Source organism: Pleurodeles waltl, chromosome 7, assembly GCF_031143425.1.
Source record: "Pleurodeles waltl isolate 20211129_DDA chromosome 7, aPleWal1.hap1.20221129, whole genome shotgun sequence".
Classification (NCBI taxonomy): domain Eukaryota; kingdom Metazoa; phylum Chordata; class Amphibia; order Caudata; family Salamandridae; genus Pleurodeles; species Pleurodeles waltl.
The window spans coordinates 1,348,710,089-1,348,730,291 of NC_090446.1; the positions used below are offsets into that span (position 1 = coordinate 1,348,710,089).

The 20,203-nt window shown below is 45.8% G+C and overlaps 1 protein-coding gene across 4 annotated transcripts in view; it reads right to left on the reverse strand.

The window, feature by feature from the left end:
• Positions 1-5,765: 5,765 nt before the first annotated feature.
• PPP6R1 (protein phosphatase 6 regulatory subunit 1) overlaps positions 5,766-20,203 on the reverse strand; it is a 745,577-nt gene continuing 731,139 nt past the window's right edge. For 3 of the 4 annotated variants that reach the window (XM_069200759.1, XM_069200761.1, XM_069200758.1), the window contains one exon: positions 5,997-6,166. In XM_069200759.1, the coding sequence (XP_069056860.1) occupies positions 6,163-6,166 (4 nt within the window). In that variant the 3' untranslated portion in view covers positions 5,997-6,162. Of the gene's footprint in view, positions 6,167-20,203 lie in introns of all 4 variants that reach the window. The other variant, XM_069200760.1, reaches the window with a different exon arrangement.

Genomic DNA, 20,203 nt, shown 5'->3' on the forward strand with positions numbered 1-20,203 from the left:
CAACCAGAGAAATGCCCCGACTACTAAGCTAGTTCGAGTGGTAGAGCATCCTGGTAAAGGACCCATGAAACCCACCCTGCCCTGCTTTTTGCAGTATCACATGGCAGTAACGTTGTCCATGAGAACCTGCACCAGTTATCCTTGAAGGACAGGGGGAAGGCTTTTAGTCCTCAATAAACTGCCTGCAATTAAAAAACAAATTGATGTGTGGACAAGGTCTGAGCAGGAGACCAGAGTCCACTAGTCACCACCTCTCCCAGGTGGTCCACTGAACCCAGCAACGATACATCAGTCACAGACATCCTTTAGTTGCTGATGGAACTGCTGTGCAGATAAAACACTGGGCTTCCAGAGGATGACCTCTCTAGGAAGGAAGTACAGAGCCTGTGAAGGCATGACGTCAGAAGACATATGGGTCAGAGTTTCCAAGCCACAAGTCTAGTGGCCAAGAAGGTAAAGAAGCCATCCTAAAGATGTCCGATATGGCCTACTGGATGGTCTCTACTGGGGTGAGTTTGGCCAATCGAGCTGGAGGTTCTTGTAGTATCTGAATCAGCTCTGAGGAAGACCAGTCATGGGGAACTGCGCCATGACTTCAGATGGCCCGGGAATGTTCCTTGAGGACTACAACAATTTGTCTTGCATATGGCACTTTGTGTTTTTTGTGGGAAAAACATCTTGTGAAATCCTTCCCTCTGAGGTGACTTACCAGCAGAAGAGTCCACTTGTGTTCATGGAGGCATTGGCCAAATATAACTTCTAGGTCCCGGTCGGCCTTCGGAGGCATCAAAAACACAAATTGTACACCATAGTGCTGCAGTCAGATCCAAGACACCACATGCAGACATTGTGAGAATCTAGGAGACATCCTCTTGCTCAACCTAGACATTTGACTTAATCACAGCTAAAACCTGAGGAACTTTTGTCAGTGAAGCACCAAAATGAAACAAGACTGAATGAGGCACAGAAAAAACACAAGAAATTATGGAAAGCAGATTAATATTTTAGGACAAGTAATCTGCAGCAACATGTATACATCGGAAGGTAACCTGTACGAGGATGTATTGTTGGCAGATATCCAAAGGCAATGCTTTTGTTATACTAACTATTTACTGTTAAAGTACTTAATTTTTGCTCTTATCAATCAAATTGATACACAGTGATGCTCGCTCAACTCTAGAAGGGGTTGCTAACCATTTTTTGCAGGGATTCACATTTCCCAAAATATTTTCTACGATCCACCCTGCGTGCAAATGAAAGCAAAATGGATGTCACATTTGTTTTAACCTAGTATTTCTCTCCGCTGCTTATTTTTTTTTTTTAAAGAGATTGTGTCTACTTTGGTTTATTCCTGTTTTGGAACCTCACATTTGTTTTGCACGGGGTATTTGTGCCATTTCTTTCCAGACCGACTAGAGGATGAAAGGAGCAAAGTGATGTCACGCTAGTACAAGTCCTACAGTATCACCGACAGGAACATACAGGTGTCCACGCAACCATTCACAACAAAATTCGTGCAGGCCAAAGAACTCTAAAAGGGTGCTTAAGAGGAAGAACTATCCATTACAGCAGAACTAGAGTGAAGGATGTGTTAACATTTGTCAGCGGACCTTAGTCAATCAAACGAGTAAATTACTATCTTCAAGCAGACAGGTGTTGGAGCATTCATAATCAATGGCTAGAAAACATTACTATTTTCTAGTGGCTATCAGGCTCTGTTGTGTGGAGCAGAGGAAGGTTCAAAATAGGAGCACATACTCAACTCGGGGAAATCTGATAACATACCTGCCTATTATCTACATACAGAGCACAAAGAGAAAATACTCACTTAGCAAGAATATGTATAGTTTATTTTTTTCTTTCATTCAGAGAAAAAAAAATAAAAGACACATATTAAAATGTTCTGTACGATTCAAACAAGAAAAAATACATAAATTACCCTTGTTCCTTTAAAAAAACAATTTTTAAACATTTTTTCTTTTTAATTAAAAAAAATATTTCAAACTTTTTTGTCCCTCCCTCCCTTACAGACACCATTCAGTGGCTTATTCAATTCAATGCCATATTTCGATTTACTTAATCAGAATGTTTGGTACCCTGTTAAATATTCAGATTAAAGTGTTGCCTGGGATATGAGAGATGCTGATGGAGGGAAACATTCAAACTACACCCACTCTTCCCACACTACTTCTAATATCAAACAATCTCACAGTTCATCACAAGGCACCAGAAAAATATTCTGCTCAAGCAATGGTAGATAAACAGGCGTTTAATTTGCTAAGGACTAGGAACATTTGGCAGGTGAGAGTTCCAGGAAGATGGAGTTAAACAGCCCATCATGCTCAAAAAATGGAAATCCGTAAATGGCTCGCAATGTTAAAAGTGGAAGCCAATCAGGCCAGTGAGAGTTTGCTAGATTTACTAGTAAAATAAGTGACAAGACATCACTAAATGTGCCATGAGTTGAAGATTATAACAAGCAATCCACTCTGCAAACAGACCAAGGAGATTAGGACAAATCTCCTCCATGAAGGTTAGCTGCGAGCCGTATAACACCTTATGGTGCAATAAAGTTTTTAGTGGGTTTAGCGATGCCTCAATAGGAGTGTATATCTGATTTCTTGGTGGCCATATACACAATCTGCTGACAAAAGGTCCATTTTTTTAAATCTTGTGTTAAATTAAAGATTTTATTTTGTTCTACCCAGACATCATGCCTACAAAAATGAATAACATTTTATTGCTTCAATACAACAGAAAGCAGTGAAAATTGAGGGCGCGATGGAATCACTCAGCACAAAAAGTTTCTGTGTGCTATTAGAAGCAGCAGAAATAAGAAATCTAGTAGGGGTTAATAATAACCACAGGCATATTTAGGCAAGACAATCTCTTCTGCAGCGGTTTAGTCACCATTCCATGCTAACTCAATCCTGAATCTAAGCACAGAGAAATACCACAAACTAAGCTTAATCCACGGCCATTGGATGCAGGAGGAGAGCTGGCCAGGAAATTAGATTTATGAGGCTCACGGTATTCAACTGGAAATTAAAGGGTCTTGAGTACTGCCAAAGCAAAACTTTCCCCAACAGTTAACTGAAATATGGATTCAGAGTATGTTCCTTAACTAGCCAGCGATGGGACACCTGGATACTCATCTTTCTCAAGTGAGATGTTTGCAAGGGTCTTTGGTGGTCTCTCCCACAGTAAAACCCAAGACAAGGAGTAGCATGCCTTAATTTAGAAAGTGGCAGTACTGCACCTCAGATATAAGCTTCCATGCCAAAGTCGAGGATCAAGATAGAATAAAACTTGAGACTTCTTTGAGTCTTCGCTAAAAGTCTAGAAAACAAAGAGATGCGTCATGGTGCAGTATCTGTGATGAGACAGCCCTCCAAATTCAAGCAAAGGGAAAAAACACCTGCCTTATCATTGCACCCCGCCCCCCCATACAATTTAACTTTGGTTTTGTCTCGTCCTCCGATAAAGGAGCTAATAGGGAGTCCTTAGAATGGCATGCCACAGTGCTGAAAACAATTTTCCAATATTCATGCCATAAGCAAGGAACCAGGGGAAGTGAAAAAAACTATTGTTCAGCAACCTTTGGCAATGCCAAGTGGCACAGTAACTATGTAAAATGTTTACTCTCCTTGGTTACCAGACAAAAATTGTAATCCATATCTGTGACCAAGTCTATGTTTCAAGTTGGAAGGATGGTGAAATAGACATACATGATCTAAGTGTGCGATGTTTAATCTAATGGCTGAAAGAAACTCAAACATACCCTTAAATGTGAATTAAATACATCCATTTACACGACTCCTACAGCGAAGTCACACATGGTGTGAAATGTATAGTACATTTTATAGAACAAGTTCATGAGCATATTATTTCAGTCTGTGTTGAGAGCATGACCCCGACTGCCTGTAGTAAAAGCATAAAATGCTTGACACCAAGACAGTCAGTAAGAACACAGAGTGACATTTAATTACTTTAAAAGCACCGATTAGTAGAACTACCTTTGGGTTAAAAGTAAATCATTCCCTTTCAGGCATTGATAGGAAGAGGCTGGGTCGATAGTTCTACCCCTATTATCCCGTACCTCATCAATGCCAGAAAAACACTGAGCAGGGACAGACAGGTCCATGGTTTCCTTTCAGACTTGGTGCAAGCATCAATAGCATGGGCATGTAACCTTTAAGGAAATGTGATGCTTTATTTTCACTATCTGGTTGAAAGTCAATTTTGCAGCTATGCGACAAGTCAGCATTCAAACAGAAGATAGTTTCTCGTTTGAGGTCGAATGAATAGCACTGACTGCAAGTAGGGCTATGGGGTATTATCTGATGGAAAATTACAACCAATTAGATTTAAACGCTAAGAGCGTGTCACGGATACCACTGCATAACCACTAGCAACATCTGAAATGAGACTTAAAAGCTTCCTTTCTACACCAAATTCAGCTCACGGAGAGTAAGCTAAATAAGAGGTATTAATCACCAGGCGAAAATCTATTTCTCAGGTTTGCCTCAGTATGAAAAATAAAACCTACACAAATGTGTTTCTAAAACCAAAACATAAATGAAAACTATTTTGACCTTGACTAATCAGAAAGGTTACTTGGAATATTAGGCGAATTGATTTTGGACTCCTGGCCAGTCGTATTGTTTTATTTGTTGCGGTTTCCGGCAGCTTAGAAGGATTAGAAATGTTTTAAGGTCGCGGCTCAGAAAAAATAGTGCATGTGAACACATTTCTGAAAAGGCTACGGGGCAGAAAAAGTTTTCGAACACCAAGTATATTGTTGACGACCCCACACCAGCATGGAAAGTAAGTTAGTCACTGCAGTAAACCCAGGATTCAGAGTCCTATAGTTGCAACAAAGTGACAGCTTATAGGCAGAATTGGAGTGACAGAAGAATAAATAATAGGGAGAGCAGAACAGGCAAGATTAGCGTTCATACTCGCACTGATTCCTGTCCTTAGTGTGTAATCTCATGTGATTTTACAAGAGTTGAACGTAACCTGGATGGAGATGGTCAGGGACAGCATACACCATGGAAAGGGGGTGTGCGTAAGTAGTCAGAAACCAATGATATGCTACACAGAATATGATGAGGGTGTGAGAATAAGGACCACACAACGGAGACAAAATTATATTTCACAACTGAGGTATTTCTTCTATAAAAAAGCAAGGATAACAATATTGCTATACCACCACCGTCTTCGGTACCACACCCAGAATCTTCATCCTAAAACTCAAGCAAATAAACCCTGTTCTGTGCCAGGTTCAGTGGTACAATGCATGAGATAGCCATGTTGAATTCCACTCATTGTGAATCCTCACTTATAACAATCCTTCTGGAAACCCACAAAAATCCGGTGTTCATAAATCAAATCCAACATTGCACAATTGGGAAGGCACAAGTTCAATCACAGGAAAGAGGGCAATGAAAAGAATATAACGTTTAGGAATGATACAAACAGCATTAATTTAACAAGGAAAGACCGCCCTCCTTCCTGCAGGCAACCGACCACTTTTCTTCCTTTCACCTTTTCTGCAGGCCAGACACTTGTTCCAGACGAAGGCGAGGAGGAAATCAGGTGCTCTTCGCTCTCTCTCAGGACAACTAGTCCCGTTGAACATCTAACGGGGAAAGTATCAAAGTTCCTCAAGTCTCGTTTGGGTTTTTTGTGCTTAAGTAATCCCAAGCGGTGTTTCATCTGCGTTTCACCCAATAGATTTGTGTCTGCTCAAAAAAATATAATTTATCATCTTTCAACATTTTTATTAGTGCTGCTTGTTTGATAGATATATATTTATATATATATTTATATATAAGGATTTTTTTCTTCGAAGATTCCCACAGAGTTTCAAGTGAGGCCTAAAAAAAATGGAACTCTTACACAAGGACCTTAGTCTTGGTGCAGTTTCTGTATGTAATCTCGTAGCCACAGTTTGGTATCACTTGTTCATATTTTCTTTTGGTTCTTTTTTTGCTGCTGCTGTTGAATTGTCCAGTTTCCTTTTCTCCCACGCAAAGGAGAGCGAGAGACCAGCCCTCTTCCCCTCCCGAGCATCGTTCTGATTCGGAACAGTACAGACGGGAGATGGACTGGCAACGCTTTCCCAACTTGACAGCTCACTCTGTAATTTTTTAGGGTTTATCTATCAATGGAAAGAAATTTGTAGATTTTAATGATTTCAGATTTTGCTCACTGTAATAAGACGTCATACATATTTCCTGAAAATACTGAAGAAACTGGAAAAAGTTACGTACCTTGAGAAATAGTTCTCACAGCTCCCTTAAACACAGTTCCTGCTCCTGGAGAAGTTGACTGAATCAACAGACTCCCAGGGCGGGTTGGCTGACATCATGTTCACAACACAGGGCCGAAAATGCTGACGAAGGCAGCTGGGGCGAGTTGGTTGCCCAAATTCCTAAACTACTGCTCCTCGCCACCGTGCAGCCCAAGGGACCAAGAGTCGACACTCAAAAGTTGACCCCAAGTCTGCTGGTCCCAGGATAGTTGTTGCAGTGCAGCTAGGTCACTCAGAAGGCAAACTACCTCCAAAAGAAGAAAAACGCGGCATAGGATCCTAGTTCCACGCCATGGTGGTGAGGAGGACAGTAGACAGGTCGGGAGAGAGCGGGCCCGCAAGTAGGTGTAGTAGCAGCATGCAACATTTGATGACTGTGTGACTATAAGGACATGCTGCCCCAACCCTAAATGGTAGAGCTAATATTCCAATAGTGGAACAACGATCGTATATAACAAAAAGACAAATTAATAAACTCTCCTTGCATTTAAGCGTTAGTACTGTATGTTTTACTTTTGTGTGACTAGGAGTGAATGCACGTTGACACAGGGGAAACAGATTTCATAACGTCCTGATGAAAGCCCTGGGCCGCAGAGGGCGTAAGATAGGGGACGAAACATGTTGACACGTAGCTTAATGCCATAGGCCCATTTTACCACAGGGATCCCCATCAAGTTGGTTTTAACTCATACCCACGCAGGGTAATAAATAATAAAGAAATACCTTGTTCTGTGTGAGGTATTTATTTTTATAGTCTCTCCAATAGTAACATCATCAAAAGAGCTCCATGGAACATGGTTGCACCCATCCTGGCTTAAGGGGTCCAGGGTGGACCCAGTGATTAAGCATGCCACTACTAGAGTGCGTGAGGGTCATATATAAAAAAAAGAACATTTTATTTTTTCCACTAAAATTAGACCGGGTACCCACACAGGATAGGAGTAACAATTTTTTTCGCACATTGTGAAGAGTTGCAAAAAATGTCATAAAAAAATTATTAAAGAAAGGACTCTGCTTTAAATGGATACTTATGCTAAAGAAGGTTGGTTACTAATCTGCGAGGTCTAATTTGATGTAGGCGATCCGACCTTCCAGCTGTGCGAGTGCATCAATTCCTCCTCTATGCAGCCAAAATACGAGCAAGGAGAGGCGTCCTCTCAACACCTGAAGCACTTCAAGCATGAAAGAAGGGGCTCTGGATTGCTGGGGGTAGGGGTAGCGGTAATCTCGACCATTTTTGGTGATTCTTTGTTATGTTGAGAGACCCCAAACGCACAAAAGGTGATGGGAGGAGTGTTCCCAAAACAGCGTTTTGTATATTTTAGTGATATGTTGATAGAAACACCGTCAAGATCTATGAAATGCATAATAGATATTTATCACAATGTTAAATGTTCCATCTTTCACAATTTGCGAACTCTCAGGTCCAGCACGTTAAATGCATGAGTCTATTTTGTGCATGCAGAAAGGCACTAATAGCTGGAATACTGTAGACAAAGTATTAGATTCTATTGGCTATTTACAAAGAAAGTACATCAAAATACAAGAAATGGAGACAAGGTTGTTAAACTAACAACCAGAGTAAAAAATGGGGATGGCAAAGAATGGAATGCTGTCCCAATGTTCTAATCATTCCACCATTCATTTTTCTGGTAAAAGGGCTGTGATTCTACTGAAATGCAACGGGTTAAGAGGGATAGTAATAAGGTATACTAGTTTGAAACAAGTGGGAAAAATACAATCTCCTCGCAAGGCTCTTTGCTGGCTTGCAATGCTTTTCTCTGCATCAGCTTCCCTCTAAATGGGCATGAGTGGCAGAATGATTTAAAAGAGACGGGGCTCCATGAAAGGGATGAATTCCACTATTCGATAGAGACTTCTAGTTGCAAATTCCTTACCTTTGAATTTTCCCAGGCGTCAGACTGGATCTAGAGATTTTTCTTCAATCAGTACCTCTGCGAGCCATCAGATGGCATCAGTCGACTCAGCAGGCATTGTGCTCCCCGTGATGTCGAAGACGTAAATAGGCACCACCCCGGCGCGCTGACATCAGTTCTTTTCTTTCCGCACCAGCCTACACGCAGATTGGGAGTGCGCTACCATAGTCATTTTTTGACTACGTCGACACTTGTCGGAGTTTTTGCCGAGTTTGTGGATGCATCGAGGGATGGCCTGCAAGACCAGATTCAAGCCCTGTGACTCCTGTAACCAAACTATATCGGTGACAGATCTGCACCTCGTGTGTCTTTGGTGCCTGGAGTGTGATCACGACCTGAAGTCATGCTCTGAATTCGACTCCGCAGCGCTCACGGTCTCGTTCGAGAGAAAGGTCTCAAGACCGGCCGCGGCGTCACCACCACTCCTCGTCCTCCAAATCATCAGGACATTCGGTTCACAAAAAGAAGAAGTCGAAGAAGGACAAGTGTTCTTTGACTTCACTCCGACGATCGAATTATACGACGCGGGAAGAGCATCGACGCTCCAGGCCTCCGTCAACAGTCTTCATCTGGGTCGGCTCTGCGCTTCTTCCACTTACTGGGAGCTGGAGCCACCCCTGCCCAACTTAAAGATTTTTACGAGGCCATGCGCCTTATTTTTGGTCAGTCTGACCCACCTTCGGCGCCTTCATGCACAGCTGAGTCGGTTGGGGTTCCCTCGGTTTCAAAGTCGTCGGCTTCAGCCACAGCTCCGGAAGGCCCCTCCAGATCCAATTGCGGATCCGTCCCGAAGCCAGTCGTGCCACAGCGACCTTCCCCGTCGTCGGGTCAGACATCGACACTCCCGACGTCGGTTGGGTCCACAATCAATGCTGATCCCATTCTCATACCCGACGACACGGAGCCGGAATGAAATCGCTCGATGCCGATTCTCTATGGGCTCTCCTGGGTGCAGGGTTGGTCCAGACCCTTATTCTTGTGGGTATGGATACGGGGAGAGTATGGAGGGGACGCTGGACCCTTTAGAATACCAGCTTGACCCCCAAATGGACTGGGTGGAGGATTTGGGTGATGCCAGTGGTCTAGACACCTCCTCTGACACTGGTATGCTCTCTCCTCCTAGCGTGGCTATGGAGGAGGATGCTTCTTATTCCATGGTGGTGAGAAGGGCGGCTGAGGTCCTGGACCTCGAGCTACCTTCTATGGAGGTTAGGCCTAATATCCTAACCGACGTGTTTCTGCAAGGGGTCTTTCTCTTTAGAGCCCTTTCTACCTTTCAATGAAGCGCTGACAGACGTCCTTTTAGGTACTTGGTCCACACCCAGCACAGGGGCTCCTGTGAATAGGACGATTGCCCGCCACCATCGGCCTGCGCCATCAGACCCCAAATTCCTCACCCAACACTCCACGCTCGACAGCCTTGTTATCCAGGCTTCTTTTTCATCTGGAGCATTCCCTGCCGCACCTCCGGGTAGAGAATCAATGTATTTAGTTGGCTCTGTATATACTATCTCAAAGTAAGAGATAGTGTGCACAGAGTCCAAGGGTTCCCTTTGGAGGTAAGATAGTGGCAAAATTAGATAATACTAATGCTCTATTTTGTGGTTGTGTGATCGAGCAGTAGGCTTGTCAGAGGGTAGCGTTAAGCATTTGTTGTACACACACACAGGCAATAAATGAGGAACACACACTCAAAGACTTACTCCAGGCCAATAGTTTTTATATAGACACGTATCTTGTCTTAATTTATTTTAGAACATGATTCAAGATTTGAAGTAAATACATAAAATGCAAGGTACTCCACACATGTGAGTTAGGAACTTTGAATTAGAGCAATATCATATACAGTTTTTGTTAAAATGGCAATAAGCTATTTTAAAAGTAGACAGTGCAAAAATCAAAAGTTCCTGCGGGAGGGAAGTATTGGTTAGATTGTGAGGTAAGTAAGACACTTACAAGTCTCAGTTCCTGGGCATAGGCTGCCCACCATTGGGGGTTCAAGGCAACCCCAAAGTTACCACATCAGCAGATCAGGGCGGGCAGGCGCAGAGGTTGAAGAGGTGCCCAAAACACATAGGTGCCTATGGAGAACAGGGGTGCTCCGGTTACGGTCTGCCAGCAGGTAAGTACCCGCGTCCTCGGGGGGGGCAGACCAGGGGGGTTTTGTAGAGCACTGGGGGACACACAAGTAGGCACACAAAACACACCCTCAGCGGCACAGGGGCGGCCGGGAGCAGCGTGCAAAGCAGGTGTCGGGTTTTGAATAGGAATCAATGGAGGGACCCCGGGGCCACTAGCGGTGCAGGCAGGGCACAGGGGGGCTTCTTGGGCCAGCCACCGACTGGACTAGGCAGAGGGTCGCCTGGTGGTCACTCCTGCACTGAGGTACGGTTACTCCTGGTCCTGGGGGCTGCAAGGTGCAGTGCTTGGTCCAGGCGTCTGGTCCCTTTTTACAGTCGCGCTCAGGGGAGCCTCTGGATTCTCTTTGCATGCGTCACTGTGGGGGTCCAGTGAGGTCATCTTGGGCTACACACGAGGTCGCAGTCGCCTGGGAGTCCTCCCTGTGGTGTTTGTTTTCTGGATCTCGAGCCGGGGGCGTCTGGTGCACAGGGTGAAATCTCACGCTTCCGGCGGGAAGAGTGAAGTCCTTTAAAAGTTGCAAGAAAGTTGCAAAGTTCTTGCTGGTGTTGAGCACAGCTGCTGCTCATGGGAGTTTCTTGGTCCTTAGGTTCAGGGCAGTCCTCTGAGGCTACAGAGGTCGCTGGTCCTGGTTGGATTCGTCGCTGTTGCAGTTTTTCGAGTCAGGAGACAGGCCGGTAGGGCTGGAGCCAAAGCAGTTGTCTCAGTCGTCTCTGCAGGGATTTCAAGTCAGCAGTCCTTAGTTCAGGTGCAGGAATCTGATTTCTTGGGTTCTGGGTCGCCCCTAAATACTGAATATAGGGGTGTGTTTAGGTCAGTCGGGCAGTAGCCAATAGCTACTGTCCTGGAGGGTGGCTACACCCTATTTGTGCCTTCTCCCCGAGGGGAGGGGGCACATCCCTAATCCTATTGGGGGAATCCTCCAAAACCAAGATGGAGGATTTCTAAAGGCAGGGGTCACCTCAGCTCAGGGCACCTTAGGGGCTGTCCTGACTGGTGGGTGACTCCTCCATGTTTTTGTCATTATCTCCTCTGGACTTGCCGCCAAAAGTAGGGGCTGTGTCCAGAGGGGCAGGCATCTCCACTAGCTGGGATGCCCTGGGGTGCTGTAACAAAAGGCATGAGCCTTTGAGGCTCACCGCCAGGTGTTATGGTTCCTGCAGGGGGAGGTGAGAAGCACCTCCACCCAGTGCAGGCTTTGTTTCTGTCCTCAGAGAGCACAAAGGCTCTCACCCCAGGGGGGCAGAAACTCGTCTCAGTGGCAGGATGGCACAGACCAGTCAGTCCTGCACTGAAGGATTGGGTAAAATACAGGGTGCGTCTTCTAAGATGCCCTCTGTGTGCATTTTGTAATAAATTCAACACTGGCATCAGTGTGGGTTTATTGTTCTGAGAAGTTTGATACCAAACTTCCCAGTATTCAGTGTAGCCATTATGGAACTGTGGAGTTTGTTTTTTAGAAACTCCCAGACCATATACTTAATATGGCCACACTGTACTTACAATGTCTAAGAACAGACAGACACTGTAGGGGCATATTGCTCATGCACCTATGCCCTCACCTGCGGTATGGTGCAGCCTGCCTTAGGGCTGAAAGGCCTGCTAGAGGGGTGACTTATCTATGCCACAGGCAGTATTTTGTGTGCATGGCATCCTGAGGGGGATGCCAAGTCGGCTTTGCCTTTTTCTCCCCACCAACACTCACAATCTGCTATGGCAGTGTGTAGGGAAATGCCTCCTTGGCATGGTTACCCCCGACTTTTTGCCTTTGCTGATGCCAAGTTATGATTTGAAAGTGTGCTGGTACCATGCTAATCAGGCCCCAGCACCAGTGTTCTTTCCCTAAACTGTACCTTTGTCTCCACAACTGGCACAACCCTGGCACCCAGGCAAGTCCCTTGTAACTGGTACCCCTGGTACCAAGGGCCCTGATGCCAGGGAAGGTCTCTAAGGGCTGCAGCATGTCTTATGCCACCCTAGGGACCCCTCACTCAGCACATACACACTGCTTGCCAGCTTGTGTGTGCTGGTGGGGAGAAAAGGACAACGTTGACATGGCACTCCCCTCAGGGTGCCATGCCAACCTCACACTGCCTGTGGCATAGGTAAGTCAGCCCTCTAGCAGGCCTTACAGCCCTAAGGCAGGGTGCACTATACCACAGGTGAGGGCATAGGTGCATGAGCACTATGTCCCTACAGTGTCTAAGCAAAACCTTAGACATTGTAAGTGCAGGGTAGCCATAAGAGTATATGGTCTGGAAGTCTGTCAAACATGAACACCACAGCACCATAATGGCTACACTGAAAACTGGGAAGTTTGGTATCAAACTTCTCAGCACAATAAATGCACACTGATGCAAGTGTGCACTTTATTGTAAAAATACACACAGAGGGCATCTTAGAGATGTCCCCTGAAAACATACCCGACTTCCAGTGTGGGCTGACTAGTTTTTGCCAGCCTGCCACACACCAGACATGTTGCTGGCCACATGGGGAGAGTGCCTTTGTCACTCTGTGGCCAGGAACAAAGCCTGTACTGGGTGAAGGTGCTTCTCACCTCCCCCTGCAGGAACTGTATCACCTGGCGGTGAGCCTCAAAGGCTCACCCCCTTTGTTACAGCGCCACAGGGCATCCCAGCTAGTGGAGATGCCAGCCCCCTAGGCCACTGCCCCCACTTTTGGCGGCAAGGCTGGAGGAGATAGTGAGGAAAACAAGGAGTCACTCCCCAGTCAGGACAGCCCCTAAGGTGTCCTGAGCTGAGGTGACTGACTTTTAGAAATCCTCTATCTTGCAGCTGGAGGATTCCCCCAATAGGATTAGGGATGTGCCCCCCCTCCCCATAAGGAGGAGGCACAAAGAGGGTGTAGCCACCCTCTGGGCCAGTAGCCATTGGCTACTGCCCTCCCAGACCTAAACACACCCCTAAATTGAGTATTTAGGGGCTCCCAGAACCGAGGAAGATAGATTTCTGCAACCTAAGAAGAAGAAGGACTGCTGACCTGAAGCCCTGCAGAGAAGACGGAGATGACAACTGCTTTGTCCCCAGCCCTACCGGCCTGTCTCCCTACTTCAAGAAAAACTGCAATAGTGACGCATCCCACAGGGTCCAGCGACCTCTGAAGCCTCAGAGGACTACCCTGCATCTAAAAGGACCAAGAAGCTCCCGAGAACAGCGGCCCTGTTCAACAAACCTGCAACTTTGCAACAAAGAAGCAACTTCTAAAGACCACACGTTTCCCGCCAGAAGTGTGAGACTTTCCACTCTGCACCCGACGCCCCTGGCTCGACCTGCGTAAAACTAACACTACAGGGAGGACTCCCCGGCGACTGCGAGCCTGTGAGTAGCCAGAGTTGACCCCCCTGAGCCCCCACAGCAACGCCTGCAGAGAAAATCCAGAGGCTCCCCCTGACCGCGACTGCCTGCTTCAAGAAACCCGACGCCTGGAAACCACACTGCACTCGCAGCCCCCAGGACCTGAAGGAACCAAACTCCAGTGCAGGAGCGACCCCCAGGCAACCCTCTGCCTAGCCCAGGTGGTGGCTACCGTGAGGAGCCCCCCCGTGCCTGCCTGCATCGTTGAAGAGACCCCCAGGTCTCCCCATTGATTCCTATTGAAAACCCGACGCCTGTTTGCACTCTGCACCAGGCCACCCCTGTGCCGCTGAGGGCGTACTTTCTGTGCCTGCTTGTGTTCTCCCTCCCCCACCCCCCCGGTGCCCTACAAAACCCCCCTGGCCTGCCCTCTGAAGTCGCTGGTACTTACCTGCTGGCAGACTAGAACCGGGGCATCCCTATTTCTGTTGAAGCCTGTGTGTTTTGGGCACCTCTTTGACCTCTGCACCTGACCGGCCCTGAGCTGCTGGTGTGGTAACTTTGGGGTTGCCTTGAACCCCCAACGGTGGGCTAGCTTGGACCCAACTTTGAACCCTGTAAGTGTTTTACTTACCTGTGAACTTAACATTTGTATACCTCCCCCAGGAACTGTTGATTTTTGCACTGTGTCCACTTTTAAAATAGCTTATTGCCATTTTTGCCAAAACTGTACATGCTATTGTGATAATTCAAAGTTCCTAAGATACCTGAGTGAAATACCTTTTATTTAAAGTATTGTTTGTAAATCTGGAACCTGTGGTTCTTAAAATAAACTAAGAAAATATATTTTTCTATTTAAAAACCTATTGGCCTGGAGTAAGTCTTTGAGTGTGTGTTCCTCATTTATTGCCTGTGTGTGTACAACAAATGCTTAACATTACCCTCTGATAAGCCTACTGCTCGACCACACTACCACAAAATAGAGCATTAGAATTATCTCTTTTTGCCACTATCTTACCTCTAAGGGGACCCTTGGACTCTGTGCACACTATTTCTTACTTTGAAATAGTATATACAGAGCCAACTTCCTACACAGCGAGCATGTGTTAGTTGAGGGGTCCCTTAGGGTGGCACAACACATGCTGCAGCCCTTAGGGACCTTCCCTGGTCACAGGGCCCTTGGTACCACTGGTACCTTTTATAAGGGACTTTTCTGTGTGCCAGGGGTGTGTGCCAATTGTGGAAACAATGGTACAATTTTAGTGAAAGAACGCTGGTGCTGGGGCCTGGCTAGCAGGGTCCCAGCACACTTCTTAGTCAAGTCAGCATCAATATCAGGCAAAACGTGGGGGGTAACCACAACAGGGAGCCATTTTCAAACAATCAAAAAGACTTGATAATTTGGGGAAAAAGTTGTTTTCTTCCAACAGTCTAGCACTGCAGTCCGTGAACACCACATGCCTTTTGGGCTGCTAATCCCATACTCTCTGGGATACGGTCGCGCAAGTGCTGCCTGCAGTTCCAGAAGAGAACCAGACTGTCCATTCCCAAGATGTAACAGATAGGAGGGATGCAGCGAAGTTCATGATTCGTTGTGGACTGGATACGACCGACTCTCTGGGCAGATCGTGTAGTGTTGTTGGTTTTACGTATCCTTTGCGCGTTAGCTTCGGGCTTTAGGCCTTTGTGCACTTTGCCCTGGATGTATTTTATTCATTTGCTGGCAGCTTAGCGCCTCTGTGCACTTTGCTCTAAATGCTCTTTATTAGGCTTCGTACTGTTATTTTTCAAATAGCCAGTTCTACGGTTTTGTTTTTTATTCATATCACACTGTTTTGCCTACTTCAGCACTGGAGTTCTCCATAACATATTCACTCTGTGCTTCAGTCAAGGATACAGTCTGGTACATTGCCGATAGACGTGGTAGGAGTTTAGACTTGGCATTCCTGCGTAGGGACATTTTGTGATCACGCTGACATGTTAGTTATAAAATCACTTCCTTGTCCCAATACAAGCAGAGGGAGATTCCGACCAGGGAACCACAACTAGACGCTGACTGCCTCGTTGCAGATGCTGAACCAGATCACAGGCCTTTGCTCAGGTGTGAGGGCTGATGTCTCCCCAGTGAATCGGAAAGGCAAGCTAGAAGCTTAACATGCTGTGCTCTAAATAGAACAAGCAGAGGGAGAGTAGAAACTGTTAGGCACTATGATAGCTTTGTTCTTATGTTTTACTCTCCTGGTGACTATTTCAATCCTACTGTGTTGTATTGTTCTGGTTATTGCGGCTCACGCCTTATTATCTAAAATACAGTCGTTTTTATTAAAACATTATATAAAACTTATACTGTCTTTGTCATTTGTATATGAGATCATATTGTAAATGAGAGAGTTGGTTTGGATCTGAGTGACCACGACTTCCCTGAGAAGTTCCAAAGATGTCATGCGCTCGGCTGCCCAATCATTTCTTCCCCGTGGGAGAAATGAGGCACTGCTAGTTAGCCGGAGCAAAAACCAGATTTAGGGTGACAGAGTTCCTTACACGTGGGTCAGACTCAGTCCCCCACACCGTTATCGATCCTGCTGCCTAGAAATCCAGTAGTCTCATTTAGGATAATGAGAGCCCACGCGACATGGCGCCGCCAACGTTTGGTCTGGCTCTAATATTTAGGTCCGACTGACTCTCTCGGTCTCATATATATTTTGACTCCTCGGTTCCGTAAGCTTAGACGTCCGTGGGGCTGAGGGTTTCCGCCACCACGGTATAGGTACATCCTGTTACTTAGTGGTTGGTTGTTCAAGCTTGAACTTTGAAAGGGAAAAACCCCGATATTGGTGTGCTTTCTCTGACCTAGAGCTATTTTTTTTACAAATGGTGAATCCTAATGTAGTGAATATAGCAATCAATATGCGTCACCCGCTCACAGGACATCTGATAGCACATGGACTGACGGTCCGGGGGGTCCAGTCACTTTTGTGATGGATGCCCATGCAGCCTATAGAACAGAACTTTTTTATTCTTGGGTCGTATTTCCGGCAGTTGATGGGGGTAGAAATACTTTTCACGAATACACTGTTGCGAATGTCCCTGGACAGTACAGGGCTTACGCATACTTAGAGATACCTCTATCTTATCAAGAACACCATAATTGGCTTGATGGCGCCCTCCCACACACAGTAGCACAAGTGAGGTTAGGTCCGTTGAGTAATGATGGTCCGACCTGGCCTTTATTGGCTACTTACACACCATATCCTGCGGTTGCAAATTTGGCAGTGGCTGATGTGCGTCGTTTATATATAGACTTAGCAACTACATACAGAAGACTGGTTCAGTTTGTAATGCAAGCATTAAATACTAATGCAGCGCATGCTGCTCCGGCGCACCCACAAGCAGTGGTTCCGGGTATCAATCCGGCCACTGTACACTCAGTTATGGGTAAGGTACCGGCTAAACGTGAGGAGACTCCATTTTGGCTGGCGCAAAAAATTAATACGCTGGAAGCAGTATTTCCCCATACGGGACCTCAGGATAAGCATAGAATATAGACGATGTGTTTGCCGTATGGGATGGTTCCTCCGGTGGACCTTTGTAATACCTGGGGCACGGTGTTTGCCGCGCTCTACACTACGGCACACCGACATTAGCTAATTTACCGGAAGTACTTAAACAAATTTAAGATGAATATGGGACTGCCCCTGCCTTAGATTTGGGCATGCAGTTAATGGGCAATTTTGCCACGGTTTCTTCTATTATTTTGAGTAATCTCAAGGGAGAGGCAGTAGCACTAGCAGTGCGAATGCGTCTTCGGGACGTTCCGCAGATTAATCAGGAGCGGGAACTTCCGAGAATAATAGCAGAAACATATTCCAGTATTGGTCGCGATAGCCTAGGGGCTAGACCACAAAAACCCCAATTACAGGGTAAAAATAATAAAGATAATGCTAAACAACAGCAACCTGAGGGTACTAAAAAGCGCTGGGAAAAGAAACAGCAAACACCTAAAAAAGATGGGGGACAGTCTCCGCAACCGGAGACCCCGCAGAATAGGTATAATCTCAGGAATAGGGATAATTTGAAGACGCCTGATAGATATCAGTATACTGATACACGCCAATCTCGTTCCTTTCAGGACTCCTCAGAGAAGAGAAGTGTGAGAGGTGGGCGGTCAGAGCAGAGGACGGAGTCGTGAAACCGAGACAGGATTCACAACGCTCAACCAAGGTTTCTATTAAACAAGAAGAGAAACCCCTGCAACAAAAACAGCAATTTAAAAAGAAGAAAGTGGCAGCAGTCTCAGTTAGACATGCCGCTCAAGAAGAGAGTTCTCTTGACGAACAAGACATGAGCATTAGCACTGTTAGACAGCGCGGCAGAGGTCACAATAGTTTGCCGGAGTCTTCTAGAGCATCTGGAGGTGAAAGCAACTGATGACTTCATACAAGTCGAAACGGCGGATATGCGAGCCTCTGATCCTGATAGGGTTTATCAAGTGACTCTACGATTAGAAGGGGACATTGACCGCATTGTACACGCCATCTTTTGGGACCATGTGGTAAAATCATATGATGTTCTGCTGGCCGAATAGGATTGGCCACCTGACTTTGTTCGCGACTGTCCGGTTGGGGAGGAGGTTATTGCACCTTCCTTCTCACCACTTGTTCCGAGAGAACTAGCGGAGTCCTATAGTAAAATATGGGCTCTAGCATAGGCTCCCGCCCTATATAGAGATAACGTGGGGTGGGATAGACATTCACCTTATCATGTAATCCCAATAAAGGGCGAACCTCAGCCACAGCCGCAGCATCCTATCAAATTTGAGGCAAGGGCATCGGTTAGGAAAATTCTTACACAATTGAAGTACCAGGGTGTAATTGAGCCCTGTGTCTCGCCGATGAATAATCCCTTATTTCCGGTTGCTAAACCGGACCATTCATATAGGATAGTGGTGGATTACAGACATTTGAATAGTCATACACGCACATATGCAATACAGAATTCACATAGCGCAGCCCTTCTGAATATAGTACGTAAGAAATACAAAACAACGTTAGATATCTCGAATGGATTTTTCTGCCAAAATATAGCGCCCGAAAGTCGGGACTATACCAGTTTCAGTGCGTTTGGCTCTCAGAATTTTTTTTGTCGTTTGCCTCAGGGGTATAAGAATAGCCCAGGACTGTTTTCAGCTCATGTGACTGAAATGCTGCACGAGTTGGACCCTGAAGCGTTATCATATGTTGATGACATATATCTGACAGACGATGAGATTCTGCAACATCTAAGGCGTGTATTGCGCATTGTTGTGGGGTTTGCTGATAATGCCTATAAGTTTAATTTTAAGAAATCAAAGATTGCCTTCCTCAGCGTCATTTTCCTGGGATATGAGCTGTCGAGTGAGGGCAAGAGCTTAGCGCCACATTTTTTTGAGAAATGTGCTTTATTGCAGCCTCCTAATACGGTTCGGAAGCTACAGTCATTGTTGGGGTTTCTGAATTTTGGCAGAACTTACATTCCTGATTATGCTACGCGTATAAAACCTTTATACGAATTGATTCGCCCGAATTTTTCGAGTAGATTTTGGATGATTGAGCATACACACACTACGAGAGTTACAGACTGATCTCTTAGCAGTTAAACACTTACACACACGGGACAATAAGACACATTTAGGCATCAGGGTGATACCTGGGGCTGTTGGGTTTACGTATGTCACCTTTAATGAGGGTGAGACAGTCCCGATTGCATACAAGTCCCACTTGTATTCTGCTGCAGAACAACGATTTGCACAGATTGAGAAAATACTCACTGCAGTATAGATGGCTGTGATTAAAGAAAGACCGCTTGCCCAGGGCCAACGCATCATTGTCGTTTCCCCAATTCCGGCCTTAGAGGCAGTTACAAAAGCGAGTGTTCCTAATTCGAAAGCTTTACACCCGCGATGGATACAATGGGCTACGTCTTTGACAGCCACTGATGTAGATTACATATTTGACCCTAAACTGCAGACTCAAGAATTTCTTCAATATGAAATGAGTACCCAGTCCCTGCTGGTACGTTGCCTATTGACCAGTATCAGGTGGTCATGTATACCGATGGCTCTGCGCAACCAGCGGTTGGGTCAAAACAACAGTATTCTGCTGCATGTGCGGTGGTGAGCAGCACTATGGAGGGGGAAGTGTTCTGCCCCCGACATACTTATACTAAAACCTTGGGAGATTGCACGGCACAGCTGGCTGAGCTCAAAGCTCTATTGTTAGCATTGGAACACGCGGATCCGGCGATTTTGACCTTGCTGGTCTGTGACTCCTACTACTGTGTTCAGTCTTTCAATGAATATCTGCACTATTGGAAATTAAATGGGTTCAGAGATTCTAAAGGCAACACCATTAAACATAAATTGTTGTGGGGTAAGGGTGCGGATCTGAAAGAAACGCTTCCTAAGGTCCATGTTGTGCATACACTTGGACACCAGCGCGTTGGAATACATGTTGCTG